Genomic DNA, 15,930 nt, shown 5'->3' with positions numbered 1-15,930 from the left:
ATTAATATATCTAACCTCAAACTATTATATAAAATTTTGAATTATAATGATAGTGATATATTGCTTTATAACTTAATCTAAATCATTTTAATGATTAAAACCATTATTAAAAATATACATACTTACTTCTATTTTTTAAAATAATTTAAAATATATAACATATGCATGTGTGTAAAGTTCAATGAGAACACTTTGTCATTTGAAATAGTGCAGAATTTTCAAATAAACAATGTGGTAATGATTTTTTTAATTTAAATAAATTTTAAATTATGAAATGGTTTTATTAAATATTAATATTATTAATTAGTTAATAAATTTTAAATTTTTAAAAGAGATTTTTTCTTTTTGGAGAGATCACATCGAATAATTTTTTGGAACTAAAGTTTTGAATCCTCTAGTGTGGTTCATTGTCAGAGCAAAAGTGGAGTATATGATCTAACATTAACAATATATATAGGTGTAGATGTTTCAGAGAAAACAAATTCATCCATTAGAAAGTAAAAAAAAAATCAAAAAACAATTTTTTTTATTTTTTTTATACGTTAAAAAGTCAAAGTCAAATGAAATCAAATGTTCAAAACAATCCTCATGTATTGAAAAAAATAATAATAATAATAAATAAATAAATATATACAAAGATGAAATGCTAAAATTATGGAGAAAATAAAGGAAGTCAAAAGAAGGATCAATACAAATTATTAAAAACAAGATCACTGAAAAAAAAATTAAATAAATAAAAAATTGTAAATAAAAATAAATTATAATAATAAAAATTAAATGAATAAGTAATAAAATTAAATAAAAAAGAGACTAAAGAAATAGGCAATTTCCAAAAAAAAAACTAGGAATAGAGAGCAGGATCAGTTGCTGCTAATTTTCCAACCTTCATCCCTATTCAGATTTTTATCGTGCTTCTCAATTCCTAAAGCCTCCCTGAACTTCCTATTATGGAATTATCAATTTTGGCTAAAACACAGGAATCTTCAATACATATGTGGTGTTTAGTATTAGACGCATGCTCAGCTAAGGCAGACGAGCGGGATCTATTATGCCTAATATCTGCCGCATGCTCTTGGATCCTTTGCTTGATGGAACAACCTATTTCTCCAATATATGGTGTTCCACATGAGCAAGGGACTAAGTAAACACCTTTCATATCTTTGGGGTCAACATGATCCTTGATTGACTTAAGGGAGCTACGAATAGTGCTGAGGGGCTTAAAGGAAGCATGCACCTTATTCTTACACAGAATGTGTGTGATCTTGTCAGTGGTTCCCCTTATGAAAGGAAGTTGCACGTAGTTTTCAAAACCAAGGGGATCCTTTTTTGGTTTAGGTCCGAGGCTAGCTTTTCAAAAAGATTTGAGACCTAGGTGTCTATTATAGCCATTATCTTCAAAAAAAAAAAAAAATATATATATATATATATATATATATATATATATATATATATATATATATATATATATATATATATTATATATTAAATTAAATTTATTTTATATTACATTTTATTTAGTAAATTAAATTACTTAAAATTATCTATATTTATAAATTTTAGATAATATTTTATTTAATATTCCTTGATGAGGTGTTTAGGGCTGAAGGTGAAGTGTCAGTTAGAATTCGGGCTAGGGTTCAAGGCCTCTCCCCCTCCTAACATGATAACTGATTAGTGAGTACAATAAACTCAGTCTTGGTAGTGATGCCTCCCTCCTTGCAAGATATATTGCATTAAACTCACTCATGTCAATGCCTCCACAAACTTCGTGAAGGGTGTTATCTCCAAGCTCGCTAAAATGATTTCCATTTTCATTTTTTTCCAATTCCTCCCAATTGTTTCCACCTCCCAACATGACTCTTGCTTGCAACTTCTCTTTCCTTGGTTCTCCTTTTGATAGCTTCTCTCTAACTTTCCTCGTGCCCTCATTAACACTAATGGATGATGGAGGACATGCATAGGTGATCATAGACATAGCCTTTTTCCTCAAGGAAAGTATTAATCTCTTCTTCGGCCTACACTTCGTTCATCATTAAATTTTGAGTCTCCTTTGACTCACTCAATTCTTTCTTCCCTTAGCCACTATGACATGACAGTCTACATGTATCTGACAAGGTGCTATAGGTTGTGGGAGTGTTAGAGGCTCACAGGCTCATTTTTGAGCTAATACTTTTGCCCGCCACTATAAATATCACACTCCCCTTAAAATCTACTCAAAAATTTACGCAGTTGAGGATGAAGGCATACTATACTCTGAGGTTATGGACAATATTGTGGATTGGGATCTGGACATTGGAAACACCAAAGACCATAAAAATCATTCATTTCTTATTTTTATTGGCACATTAAACTACTTCTACATAAAGCTATGGTTAATATATGGGATGCTCGAGACAACCTCACACACAAGTTGGAGGAGTTAAAGTTGTTGTTGATGGATTTGGCGGGCCATATTGCTCGCCTTGAAATGGGCTTGCCTCCAGGTTTGACAGTGATACCACATTGCAAGGATTCAGACCACCCAATTGAATTAGACACCTCCTTATCTTCATGACTCAATTTTTTCTTAATTTTTGTTCTATTCATTTTGTCGAAATTTTTTGGATTCTTTGGTTGTAGTGTTCAGGGTTGGTCTCCCCACTTATGGGACAATTTCTTTTATTTTTAGACCAATGCTATTAGTTCTTTGCATACAATCTCAAAATTCGGTCTATAATTTTGTTTTTCTTTCAGCTAGTTTTCCCCTCAAAGGGATAGGCAAATTGTACGTTTGTTGGGTGCTCTTTTCCTCATACCATTTTGGACACTAACTGACCAACAATTATCTTGTCTCTGGTGTGGTTTCCCATGTGGCATACCAAAGACAAATAACAACAGTAACAACTGCAATTGTTTTATTAACAATAGAAATCTTAACTTACCAAAAACAAAAACAAAAAGCATTTCATTTAATATAAGTTAAGTTTCATATTTAAAATAATATATAGTTATAATTAAAAGCATGAGAGATATTTATTATGTTATTTTTTTTAATTATTTCACAGTGGGACTTAATACCCCTGATGGGGGTGACCTCGATGTTAAGTGAAGGACAGGGAGGGACATTTAACCCCATGCCACATGGCATTAAATGACATGAAGTGTATTAAATACGCCTCATGTGGCGCGCGAGAATAGATAGTTCTCGAAGGGCATTGTGGTATATGTGATATGTGGGTTCTATTGGAAAGTCATTGGATTTGCATGGTAATGGGAAGAGGGAAATTGGTAGGTAATGTCTTCGTTGGAGTGCAAGGTGGATTGCTATCCTTTCCATCCATGGCTCCCCAAACTATAATAGTTAGAATAGTCATCGTTTCAAAGCTTGGATGCTTATCCCCTATCACGGTAGAAACTCGGTTGAAAAGGGCTTGGGACCTAGGCTCATGGTGGTCTGCACAGACAGACGACAGGAGTTGAGAATTTATTCAAAGAAATCAACAATTGGCGTTGATGATTATGGTGACTTTGAGAGTGGCCACCTCATTTTCAATCTCACTAGTTAAATCCCCCCCCCCCCAGTCTTCAATTTTGCTCATATTCTTTCTCTTTTCTAGAATGTTAACTTTTGTGATGGAACAGTTATTCGGCTTGGGATAGTCGTGGCTGAGTTTATGGTTGTTGGGGATAGGCCCCTCCTGGTCTCTATCTTACTCCTTTGTTGGTGTTCATTAATTGAGGTCGATTGGGGAGGTAATGGTGTTTTTTATGGGGTTTCCCTTCTTTTCTTTTGGGCCTATGAGTCAATTATTGTTCCAGGTATGGTTATTGTCTAGAATGTTTGTGTCAACCCCTCTCTAGTGCATAATTTTGTAAATCTTCTTAGTCTCCTTGTCTCAGGGTGTGGATGACGATTTCTTTGAGCATAGGGTATGGGATTGGTGACCTTCAATTGAAATTCCACAGCCATGCAATGCCAGTGAGTTCATGTTCACAAATGCATAGGGCCTCACGGCTAGGGAGAAGACCATCAGGCATAAATTCGAGACTTTGGGGAGGAGGTAGACCAATAACCACCTCCATCTCCTGGTGGAATTGATCTCCCACCTCCATTTGATTCACTGGAAAACCAAATTCAACTGGTAACCACCATTCTGGAGCAATTCACATGCAACTGGCATGATGACTAAAATGAAATCATTACTTTCATGAATGACCTTCAACATAACCAATGGCACATGATGGATACACTATTATCCTTGCATTGTGGGCAGAAAAGGATCTAGGCGAGGTTGGACAGATTAGAGGGCGGATTGGCACATTTGGAAGCGCACATTCATGAGGGTCTTCACCCTCCTCTACCTTCTGAAAATGGACCAAACATTCCAGGTGTCGAGCAATCTTATTGATTGGGGATAAATATTGGATGCATTTTGGTTCTTGGGGCCCTTTACATTTTTTGAGTGATCGACATATGATCTCTGTGTTTATTATTGTTATTGTCAAACTATTTTTGCCATTATCTTATGATCAATAAGTTCAGTGAAAATGAAATTAGCAATAGACTAATAACAAACTTCTCATAATATATTCTTATATAAATTAATAAAAATCTCGATTTCAAAACAAAAAAATAACATTATATCTATCTTATAAACTAAATTATTATTATATAAATTTTTCCTATTTTAATTTTACTATATATAAAATAAAAATAAATAAATTATATTCACTTTAAACTTCAAAATTCTTTAACAACAATAAAAATAAAAATTATATCTATCTTACTATAAACCAAATTATTATTATATAATTTTTTCCTATTTTAATTTTACTATATAAAATAAAAAAAAAAAAAATTAAGTTCACTTTAAACTTCAAAATTCTTTAACAACAATAAAAATTAAAATTATTAAATTAAATTAAAATTATATTTTTACAAATCTATCACATGACACAATGCAATAATCACGAAATTAACTATTATTTTTTTTAATTTAAAAATATATGCAATGTCGCATTTTTAATTGTATCACACCAATCATTGTACTCTTATGAAATCTTCTTGATCTTAAATTTCTAGTCATTTTTAATTGTATCACACCAATCATTGTACTCTTATGAAATCTTGTTGATAATTGTGTCATTTTTAGTCTTTTCGTTTATCCTCTTTAAAAATAAGATACCTAAGTCCCTCTTAGGAACAAAAATATTTTGGTGGGTATGAATTTTATCCATTTTTTTATTGTTAGGTCATTGATTAACTATAGAGCGATCACGCTATTGCGTTATATTTTCTGTATTAAAAATTTTCAAATTTTTTTATGCATTTCCTAGATTAAATTTTGGTTTCAGATCATTCGTATAATAAATTTGGCTGGTGTATTTTCCGCCGCCACTACCAAGGTAGTTGAGGAATACGTCAATATGTTGTCTTGTTTTTCTCTCTTTCCTTTTTTCTATTCTAGCTGACATTATTGAAATGAATATTATTTTTAAGAGGGAACAATAAGATGGGAACTTATTTTAGTAGGTATGTTTTTTAATTATTTTTAGAGAGAATAAATAAAATGGGAATTTATTTTAATTTTATTTATGTTAATTTTTTATAAAATAATTAACACATTCATATAAGTTAAATGGTTGATAAGGTATCAAAACACTTACTTTAGGATTAATCTCACATTATTTTCAAAACAAATTATCAAAATTAAGTAAATTATATTATTATTACTATTAACAAATTAATTTATGAGTTAAATATATATACACTTAAAAAAGCATGTAACAAGGTTATTAATCACGGAGATTCATTCCTACTTTACTATTGAAGTTCTTAACCTATAAATAAGTTTTGTTACAATACCATAGCTTAATAATATCACATGTCCAAGAAACCATAACTCTTGTTCATATGACATTTTTTTAATTAATCATCTTAACTGAAAGGTTAGAAAGAAATAAGTAATTTTGAAATAAATCAAAGCCTTTGATATGTGACAACTACTAAAATATTATAGAATATTCCATTGGGGTTAAATTGCTTCCACCCACCTAATAATCACTGATAGTTAAATTAAAATTCTAAAATTCATATTCCAAAATATACATGCATATTAGCATAATAAATTAATTTTTAAGTGTCTTTCTTATTGTTTCAATGTATATGGCTATGGAGGAATCATCTTCTAAAGTGAGTGATTATATTATTATGCACCCTTTTATCATATAGGTTTATACTTTTGTTTTTGAATATTTTATCTTATGGTGATCTGTATTAGATCATTATATTGTTTATCATCCATTTTTATGCTTTTATAGTGGAATTAGTGGAGGAATCAGCGCACAGAACCATTTTTACTAGCAGGACCTAGTTTGGCAAATTGGGGTCTGAAACCTTCAGGGAGTAGTTTGAGGCATAAATTGATATTTTTTTGGAGTAAAAATTTGTTTCTTAAGCACCTCATGCTTTTATTATTCTACACACATAAACCTTTTCAACGATGCAAGAATTGCCTCAATCAGAGTTTGTATGCAAAAGCTATGTCACTTTCGGAAGTTGGCTTTCTTGTTTTAACCACCATAAGTCATGTCAGCACCCATTATTCATGGAAAATGGGCTAGCCACATGATCATGATGAAGAATTTTCTAGAAGAGTCAATGTTGTAACACTAATTAAGATTTGGGGAATCAAATTTAACAACCAATAAGCTATCAAGTTGTGTTATAATTGGGTCGTTGGGAGGAAAAGGGGTTCCATCATATTCCAGTGCAGTTTTTCATAGATGAGTAGAGTAGCTAAGAGAGGATAGGAAAGAGAAAATAGAGAGGATTTGTGCATTGCAATATCCCACGGACCACACACCTCACTTCTTTGTACTTGTATCCATTTTCCATTCAAGGAAAGAGAGAAAAGTAACCACACCTTCTAGTTGAATTGTCTCCTGAAAAGATTTCCCAAGTTATATCTTGTGTTAATTTGTGGTTTGTGAGTTTTATTTCATTGTTCTCTATTTTCTACATAATTATAATTTCCATGCATATGTAATAAATAGTAATTTATCGATCCATAAATCTAAAAAAAAATAAATCTTCAAATATAGATTTTGAATTTTAAACATAATATTATCGAATTTATTTTAATACATTGGACTTATTATAATACAGTGTTCAATAAAATATTCATAACACTTTACCAATCATATAAAAATAATTTTCTAATCACTTAAAATTTTTATTTCTAAAGTAAAAAAACACTCTTGTGATACATTGTTCACAACCTAAAACAAATAAATAAAATAATTTGACATGTTTCAACTATTAATTTTTGGATGTTGTAATAAGATGAAATGCAACAAATATATATGTAGAGGGAGCTAGATTTTGTTTTAAAAAATACTACAAAACTTAATGAAACTTTAGCTTTTTCTAACCATGGAATGTCTAACTTTATCATGTAAATGATGGTATTTTTCTATTTAAAAATGTACTAATATAGAGGACCATTCATATTAGTATAATAACATTTTTGAATTTTTTTAATAATAATTTTTTTCCAGTTATTAAATTCAACAAAACCCTAATGGTAGGCAGGTGAGGTGAGGTCATTCTTGAATCCGAAGGAAACATGGAATCTTATTTCGGATTCTTGAGAAAAAATCCTTTAAATAATATGAACATTGTCATATTGGTGTAGGGAAACATGTAAAAGGAAATTTCCCTTCAATACCGGAACTTAAAGTAGTCTATGAAAAAGACAAAGAAGTTACAGAACAACTTTTTTTTGTTGCACCAAAAATATATTGGTAGTCATGAGCATCAAGTATGTCTCAATACCCTACACAACAATTTAATTCTTATTATTCAAACCAACAACACCCCCAACAAAATTGGATTCATCCTATGCCTCGGGAAACATGGTCACCACGCAAACTCAAAAATGAACTTGGAAACAAGGATGGTGAGGGTTTGCCTATGGGAAAATGCTAAATTGTCCATATTTTCCATAGCAATATCCACAATATCCTCTACAAACCAAACATCCCCAGCAAGTTCAAGAATCCTATCATACCTCACCTCAATAGCCACAAATTCATAATCACAATTACAATTACCATCAAACCAAATTCCTCCATGACCTACCCAGTTACTTGCATAACTTGTTCCAAACCCCAACAATAAAGTAGCTCAACATGCTTACAATGTTGAGCTACCAAATTTTCCAACTTATATGATTACCCCTCTTGATTTAAATGATATTCATCTTATATTAAGAAAAGCAATTCATAAATATTATCCTATTATTATTGAAGAACAAATTGAGAAGGAAAATGTTAATCAATCAAATGATAATTAGGCCGATAGGCCTTCCCTATGGAACAGACTTTCGTCGTTCCTTTTTCTCCCGTGATGACACGTGGATAGTTAGAGTCGGAAAATTGTAACAAAAAAAACTCGAAAATTCGGGCAGTCTAGATGATTAGGGCATTTGGAATTTAATGGTTTGTAACCGTTAAATGCATGAGTTAGCATTTTGAACGAAAAAAGAGGTTGAGGTGTGTCGTGTATAGTGCAGTTATTGCCTATAAATACACCCAACCTTACCTTCTTTGTGCCGTGTGCATAAGCAGAGCGGTATTCTTGGCTAATAGCTCTGAGTCCTTGAAACGTACTGTGTGTCTGTTACTCCTTTGTGGTGGAGCAAGCCCAGCTGGAGAAAGCATGGAGGACTGTTGGGTTCTATTCATGTTAATGTTAGCAATATTTGCTGTAAAGGTGGCTGCAAATTCTGAAGGTGGCCAACAAACCCAAGTCATCCTATTGTGTTTTTTTCTGAGTGTTATGGTCTGAACATGCATGTGTTTTCATAGTTATGTTATGTAATTCTAACAATTTGGAGGACTTTAGCTTGAAATAACTGCTATGAATGTTTAGGCCTTTTATAAATTTGTGTTGGGATTTGTACAAATTAGTGCTCATAAGTGTGCTTGCAGGTGATGCTCTCTATGCTCTCAGAAGAAACTTGCATGATCCAGGGAATGTGCTGCAGAGCTGGGATCCGACCTTGGTGAATCCTTGTACTTGGTTTTACGTTACATGTGACAGAGATAACCGTGTTACCAGACTGTAAGTTTAATGAAATCAAGAACTCTATTTTATTACAGTTCTTTTGGATTAGCAAGCTAACTGAATTTGTTTTTTAGGGACCTGGGAAATGCTAGACTGTCTAGATCTCTGGTTCGTGATCTGGGAAGGCTTACACACCTCCAATATCTGTAAGCTCTGGCGCACAGACTTTGATACTCTATGAAAGCCATGTCTGTAATATAATGTTTGGGATTTGTATTGGAGTGGTTGGTTTTTTGGCATTTTTTTATTATCCATGCTTCTCTATACTTGTTTGAGGTTTGTGATATTATATGGGTTTTGAGAAGCTGTGTATCATGGTAAAGAGAAAAAGATAAATTGAACCGTGTCTGCAAGCAATGGATTTAGCTATGATAAATAACGCTTTCTTGTATATTTTGTTTATTTTTTAATTTTTTCTTCTATTGAAAGTGCTGAAGAAATGGTCAGCTTTTTCTGCATGAGACAGCGGGTGAAAGCATGAAATAGACATCTGGCGCCACCCGTCTCGTCATGGTCTTCATCATCCTTTCAGGTTTTTAGCGCCACCGTCTCGGCATGCTCTTCATCATCCTTCAGACGAAATGGTAGGAATTTCTGTTAAACCCTAACTGTTTTTCTCGAGCGTCTTCGCGCTGATGTTTTTATCTTGCGCTTTACAAGGCCAATCTGTGGCTATCTCTGTTTACGAACTTTGCGGCCCGTGATTTCCTCCTACCGATGCGATTTAGCTCTGAGATAGATCTTTCTGGCCCTTCCCTGCTCGAGATTTGTTTCTTGGAAGCGTTTCGAGCTTCGGACGCTGGCCTGTTCGATGAGCTTTGAGATTTATGCGTAAAAGAACGGTACAGACGCTGGAGATAATCGGCTCACCTTCTGGCAACATTTCTTGTCTGGTCACCATATCACTCAGAACACTATCATTGGGGGTGACTTCAATTTTTCTTTGGGGGCTGGGGAAACCTGGGGTCATCAGGCGCAATACGACCCTCTAACGGAACAGATGAGCATACTGCTCGATGCTCCAATATCTGTAAGCTCTGGCGCACAGACTTTGATACTCTATGAAAGCCATGTCTGTAATATAATGTTTGGGATTTGTATTGGAGTGGTTGGTTTTTTGGCATTTTTTTATTATCCATGCTTCTCTATACTTGTTTGAGGTTTGTGATATTATATGGGTTTTGAGAAGCTGTGTATCATGGTAAAGAGAAAAAGAGAAATTGAACCGTGTCTGCAAGCAATGGATTTAGCTATGATAAATAACGCTTTCTTGTATATTTTGTTTATTTTTTAATTTTTTCTTCTGTTGAAAGTGCTGAAGAAATGGTCAGCTTTTTCTGCATGAGACAGTGGGTGAAAGCATGAAATAGACATCTGGCGCCACCCGTCTCATCATGGTCTTCATCATCCTTTCAGGTTTTTAGCGCCACCGTCTCGGCATGCTCTTCATCATCCTTCAGACGAAATGGTAGGAATTTCTGTTAAACCCTAACTGTTTTTCTCGAGCGTCTTCGCGCTGATGTTTTTATCTTGCACTTTACAAGGCCAATCTGTGGCTGTCTCTGTTTACGAACTTTGCGGCCCGTGATTTCCTCCTACCGATGCGATTTAGCTCTGAGATAGATCTTTCTGGCCCTTCCCTGCTCGAGATTTGTTTCTTGGAAGCGTTTCGAGCTTCGGACGCTGGCCTATTCGATGAGCTTTGAGATTTATGCGTAAAAGAATGGTACAGACGTTGGAGATAATAAACAGGGGATTTTCTCAGCACGTTGACTGAGGACAAAGGTTAAAGTCCGGTAGGTGCCAAAGTTGTCGGCCATGTCTTCTCTTAGTAGAGAACTCGTGTTTCTCATTCTCCAGTTTCTAGATGAGGAAAAGTTTAAGGAAACGGTCCACAAGTAAGTAGATCTTTCGTTATTTTATTTTTATTTATGAAATGTTCTTGAGTTTCTGCGGTTTTATGAGTTTCTGCAGCTTGTCCGTTAAGTTTCCCTCCTTCGGCTATATATTCCTACTGTCATGAAGGATTGCAGTGCAGACTGTCAATATTCCTTTCTCTCCTCTTCCCGGTTAGGGTTTGCTTGCAGTAATGGTGCCTAGAAAAGCAGCCGCTAAAAAGGTTAATTCTGCTCAACCTCCGCCGGCTACTCCGCCACCTGCACCAACCACCGTGTATGTTGTGATGAAGCGCGAGGGCTATGCTGCCGATGGATTTCACAGCTCCGAGCAGCCAAAGAATTCCATAGAGGGAGTGTATTATTCAGAGGGCCAAGCATACGCCGCTGCCATTCCGAAGATCATTTCAGTATACGAGGCCTACGGAGACGAGCATACGGAACTTCGAAACATTGGGTAAAGGGTGCCTTCTAATGGCCGGGATCCTGGTTTTGAATTTTTTTTTTAAGCATTCAACGCTCCTTTTTCTGTTTTCTGGTTAATCGTATGTTTGCTTTGCACCATTTTGTGGAGATCTCCGATGGCTTGGGATTTTGTGGAATTTGTAATTTTTTTGTGGAATCGACTACACATTTTGGTACTCATTATTTTAAGAATATCTGATTGGTTATGTCTGTTATTCCTACAAGATGGTATCTAATAATGCATTTTGGGATTTATTTATCGCATTTACATGTCCATGGTAACTGTGCGAATGATAATTGGAACTTCTCCCCTTTCTTTGCGATTTCCAGTTTCGCTAAGAAAGTTGGTTATGGTAAGACGTTGCTACTTTCTCTGGTTTAATTTTGATTTTGGGTAAACTCCTTAGCATCGGAAAAATAACTGTTAGAACAGAGTATTTTATATTTAATTAATATTCATTTTGTGTGGTGATTATGGATTAAATTATTCTGCCATTTTACATTAGCTAAATTTCCATATTTTTATTAGCTTTGTTTTCCTGATATTAAGAAGGTCCTGGAGCTACCACTTAGATCAAATTATATAAACTATTATAAAATTATTAGAAATATAAATACTCTTTCGACTCCGAGTCAACTTCCAAGTCCGATGTGGTTCTTTCGAGGGAACCGAGTCTAGTCAGCTTCTTTAAGTTTGACTCAAACTCACAAGCCAAACGCAAGTTAGATTGACTCAACCAATCTGAATTTGTGAGTTTTATAAGGCGGACTTATTTATCTCTGTGAATAATACAAGAAAACCAAAACTAAACAGTCTGTTTTCTGATCAAATTTCACAACAGACAACCAACAGACCTATCAACTGTCAAGAATACACAGGGAATTGTAGTATGTAGTATCCTCTATGTACAAACTTAACATTATATGGACATTGAAAACTTCTTTATTATGAAAAATGTCTTCTTTTATTACTAATTTAACTTTCATTTTTTTGAATTCCTGACTTAATTCCCAACTCGTAGGTCTTAGGTCGATGTTCTAATGCAAGTTTTAAGCAACATGATGATATTGAGGAAAGATTCAACTGTCGACTTCCTATGAAATTGCATCAAGCATTAAATTTGTGTATTTTCAAGGCTAACTTTTCTGTTTGAACCTAGAAATATTTTTTTTCGTGGATCTCTGTTTTCTTAATATAAATCATTGTCATTAATCCAATGGTGAGCATCATGAGTGAAATGTTCTTTGCTTACAATATGGATGATCATTTAATTAATGAGTATAGTTTTAAGATGTCAAATAGATGTCAAATATATATAACCTCTTTTCAAATGGATGTCTTTCCAGGGCAGACCGAGCCAAAGCTGTAGAAATACTAGTAAAGGACCTAAAAGTGTTTGCTTCCTTCAATGAGGAGTTGTATAAGGAGATAACGCAACTTCTGACTTTAGATAATTTCAGGTGCTTGTTTGCTATATATAATAGGTTCTTAATTTTAAAGTTATAACATTCTGAATTGAGCAGGATTCATTTTATCTGTATTCGCTAACAAGCCTGTCTGTGAATCAGAGAAAATGAACAGCTTTCAAAGTACGGGGATACCAAATCAGCTAGGAACATTATGTTATTGGAATTAAAAAAGCTTATAGAGTAGGGTTTATGTTATGTGCTGCGTGTCTCTGTCAGTAAGGTAGATGGGCTGCAAATAAAAACGATAATGATATGCTAGAATAACTTGCTTATTGCTTGTTCAATGCCTGGACACCTTTATAAGTTTAAGGCAACCTTTTAAATTTATAGGTTTAAACTTCCTAATTCTTTTTGCAACCAGTGTTACTGTACTCCTTCGCCTCCGTTTTTCAGTACATAATACAAATTTACTGCATTTTCATTAGTTTCTTTTACTATTAATAAATTGTCTCACAAAGTGGTTAAACTTTACACTATATTTGAATGTATGAACTTTTCGATAGGGTTTGGAGAGTATCAAATGGTCTTTTACAAATTTAATATAAATTTGCCTAATATTGTTAGTTTGTTAGATAATCTGAATTTTGCAGAAGGTTCATTAAAACTGATGGTTATATTTAAGAACAACTTAATTTTAGAAAAGTTGTAGGGCAGAATCTTGGAATTTTTTAACATTTGTTGTTTGTTTTTGCAATATTTTTGCCAAATCTTTATAGTGAATATTTTTGGGATTACAAAAATTTATCAAAGTTTCTACATTTACAACAAAAATATGGTTCCTAAGGTTTTCTCTGATCTCATTTTACTGGGAAAGCGAAGTGGTTTGGAAACTGTTTTTTTGTGCATAATCTATTGTTCTTTCACAGTGACATGTACTTGCACCCTATGATATCCATGTAAGGTCCCCACCCAGTAGCTGTTTCACACCTTTGATTTTCTGGACTATTAGTTTCTGTACAGTTCAGAGGACCAGTCACTTCCATCTCCCTATGGTCACTCAGCTATTGATCAATTTACTACTTGTAGTGCAATTGAACCAGGCCCAAGCAATAAAATTGTAGAATAAATTCGCTCTGAACTTTGTTGTGAACAGTAGAACCTCGATTCAAACCGTTGACTAGGGCGAAATATAACCTTTTCTAAACTTTAATATGCATTGAACAGTGTGGTAGTAAACGTTCACTGCTTAGTAAATGCCATTAAGGAAGGTTAGCTGTGAATCATTCATTGATCATTAAATGCCATCAAGGTCAGTAAGTTTGATTAAACGAAGCTTGGAGTTGAAGTATTCGCTGGCCATTGAATGATATTAAGATCAGTAAGGTTGAGTAGGTGAAGGTTGGATAATTTGAAGCATTGAGTGCAATATTGAATGCGATTAAGATCTAAAGGTTGAGTAAAGTAATGTAAAATTTTAAGCATTCACTGCATATTAAATGCCATTAAAACTACCAATATATTGGTAGAACACATTACAGGTGTCAAGAGAAACTGTAAACTGTTTACAGAGAACGAAGGGTTATGGCTGACTCATCCTCTTGTTTTGGCTTTGATGTTAGTGTCTCTTTATTTTTCCTTCACTGTCACAAGATCAATCAGGCTTATGAGGTAAATTGCCTGCCTAAGAGTAATCTTTATCTATATGCATTTTCATTCTGTAATATGGGACTCTTATGCAGGCCCTGATTGTTTTTTCTTTTGTGATAATGAGCAAACGTTAATGTCCAGTTTAGCAAAGGCAAAGCAGCAAAGCTATTCTGCTGATTACTCTGTCGAGGGCATGATGGGAATCAATAATGCTTATTGGGACGAGTGGGAAGAATGGATGGGATGGGAAGGAGCTGGAACCCTTGATTATTCCTCTCATATTAACATTTATGCCTGATGAAATTTTATCATATACTGTGTAGGTGTCTATTGTCCGGCCTTGCAAACAGTTATGGCCTCTCCATTACCGATCCCATGTTGACTGTTATGGGCTATCTATAAAGTTCCTGCCATTGGCAGAAAAACAATTGTTTTAGAAAGCCCATAAAGCTTCTTCATTCATCTCCTGGAAATACAATATGTTCTTCTAACTGTATAGTTGATTTTATTTATGTTCCCTTGGTTTCCATAACACAAAGGACTCACTGATCCAGATGAAGCAACAGCTTTCTGAGTTGTCTCTGTTTTAGTGAGTCATTTGATTTGGTCATGGGTCCTGATTATTAGACTACCTGTACATATGTTCTGTTCATTTATACTCTCAACTACTTGTACATACCTGCGGGATATCTCTTTGGACCATGTGATTATTATGGGGATCTGCTCTTCATTAAAGAGCTCCTAACTATGGACCATGTGATTATTATGGGGATCTGATCTTCATTAAAGAGCTCCTAACTATTCTTCCTGCAATTTGTAATGACATTCATTTAATGGAAACCATTATTTTGATTAGGAGATCTTTGATCATTGAGATGAAATGCTGTCGTTTCATTACATAATGCAAAATTTCTAGATCCTTGAGACATAATGAAATCGTTTCATTCCATAATGAATTTTTCTATTGTATATCATCCTGAACAAGGCATTATTCTTGGCTGTAACTATAGGCAATCCCTGCCTGTACTTGCAGGATTCAAATGTTGTTAAGTTTTACCATTAATGTTAATTTTATATGTTTCATCTGGGACTGAGATATATTCAATCAATTAGTTTTGAGTATTTGCTTTCTAGATTGTTACCGTGACAAATCTAGGGTAATCCCTGACAAATTATGCTTGGGGCTATAATTGTGGAGCCATTGAGTGCAGAATTGATGCGTAGATCCTGTAGCAAGAGAGATCTGAACTGTGCAGGGCGATTGAAGTAGGCAAAGTGTCCAGATTAAAACTACTTATGTGATAGATACGGAAGAAGAAACTCATCACAATTTCGAAAGTATTCATATTTGCCATTTAAAATGTAAATTCTTCTGATTCCTTTTTCAAGAAAACAGTGGGAATT

The 15,930-nt window shown here is 34.0% G+C and overlaps 1 protein-coding gene and 2 long non-coding RNA genes across 3 annotated transcripts; all 3 read left to right on the top strand.

The window, feature by feature from the left end:
- Positions 1–8,529: 8,529 nt before the first annotated feature.
- LOC149254965 (leucine-rich repeat protein 1-like) lies at positions 8,530–9,843 on the top strand. The gene is made up of 4 exons (XM_089460281.1): positions 8,530–8,774; positions 8,974–9,106; positions 9,184–9,255; positions 9,539–9,843. The coding sequence occupies exons 1-4, from the start codon at positions 8,702–8,704 to the stop codon at positions 9,588–9,590; spliced, it is 330 nt and encodes a 109-aa protein (XP_089316407.1). The 5' UTR covers positions 8,530–8,701; the 3' UTR covers positions 9,591–9,843.
- A 572-nt stretch (positions 9,844–10,415) lies between these two features.
- LOC149254964 (uncharacterized) lies at positions 10,416–11,465 on the top strand. Its single transcript, XR_016265493.1, has 2 exons — positions 10,416–10,905; positions 11,084–11,465. It is a non-coding gene; the product is annotated as an uncharacterized LOC149254964 (long non-coding RNA).
- LOC149254963 (uncharacterized) lies at positions 11,464–13,587 on the top strand. The gene is made up of 2 exons (XR_016267199.1): positions 11,464–12,930; positions 13,039–13,587. It is a non-coding gene; the product is annotated as an uncharacterized LOC149254963 (long non-coding RNA).
- Positions 13,588–15,930: the final 2,343 nt, after the last annotated feature.

This window comes from Pinus tabuliformis, chromosome 7 (genome assembly GCF_031772625.1).
Source record: "Pinus tabuliformis cultivar Carrire ecotype Pingquan chromosome 7, CPIR1, whole genome shotgun sequence".
In the NCBI taxonomy this organism is placed as follows: Eukaryota; Viridiplantae; Streptophyta; class Pinopsida; order Pinales; family Pinaceae; genus Pinus; species Pinus tabuliformis.
This window is presented reverse-complemented; position numbering and strand designations above follow the sequence as displayed.

Bases quoted from the DNA above. Each gene is read 5' to 3' on its own strand.
- LOC149254965 (XM_089460281.1), top strand. From the start codon at position 8,702: ATGGAGGACTGTTGGGTTCTATTCATGTTAATGTTAGCAATATTTGCT. The intron at 8,775-8,973 runs GTGGCCAACAAA...GTGTGCTTGCAG, and splicing joins GGTGGCTGCAAATTCTGAAG to GTGATGCTCTCTATGCTCTC. The intron at 9,107-9,183 runs GTAAGTTTAATG...TTTGTTTTTTAG, and splicing joins GATAACCGTGTTACCAGACT to GGACCTGGGAAATGCTAGAC.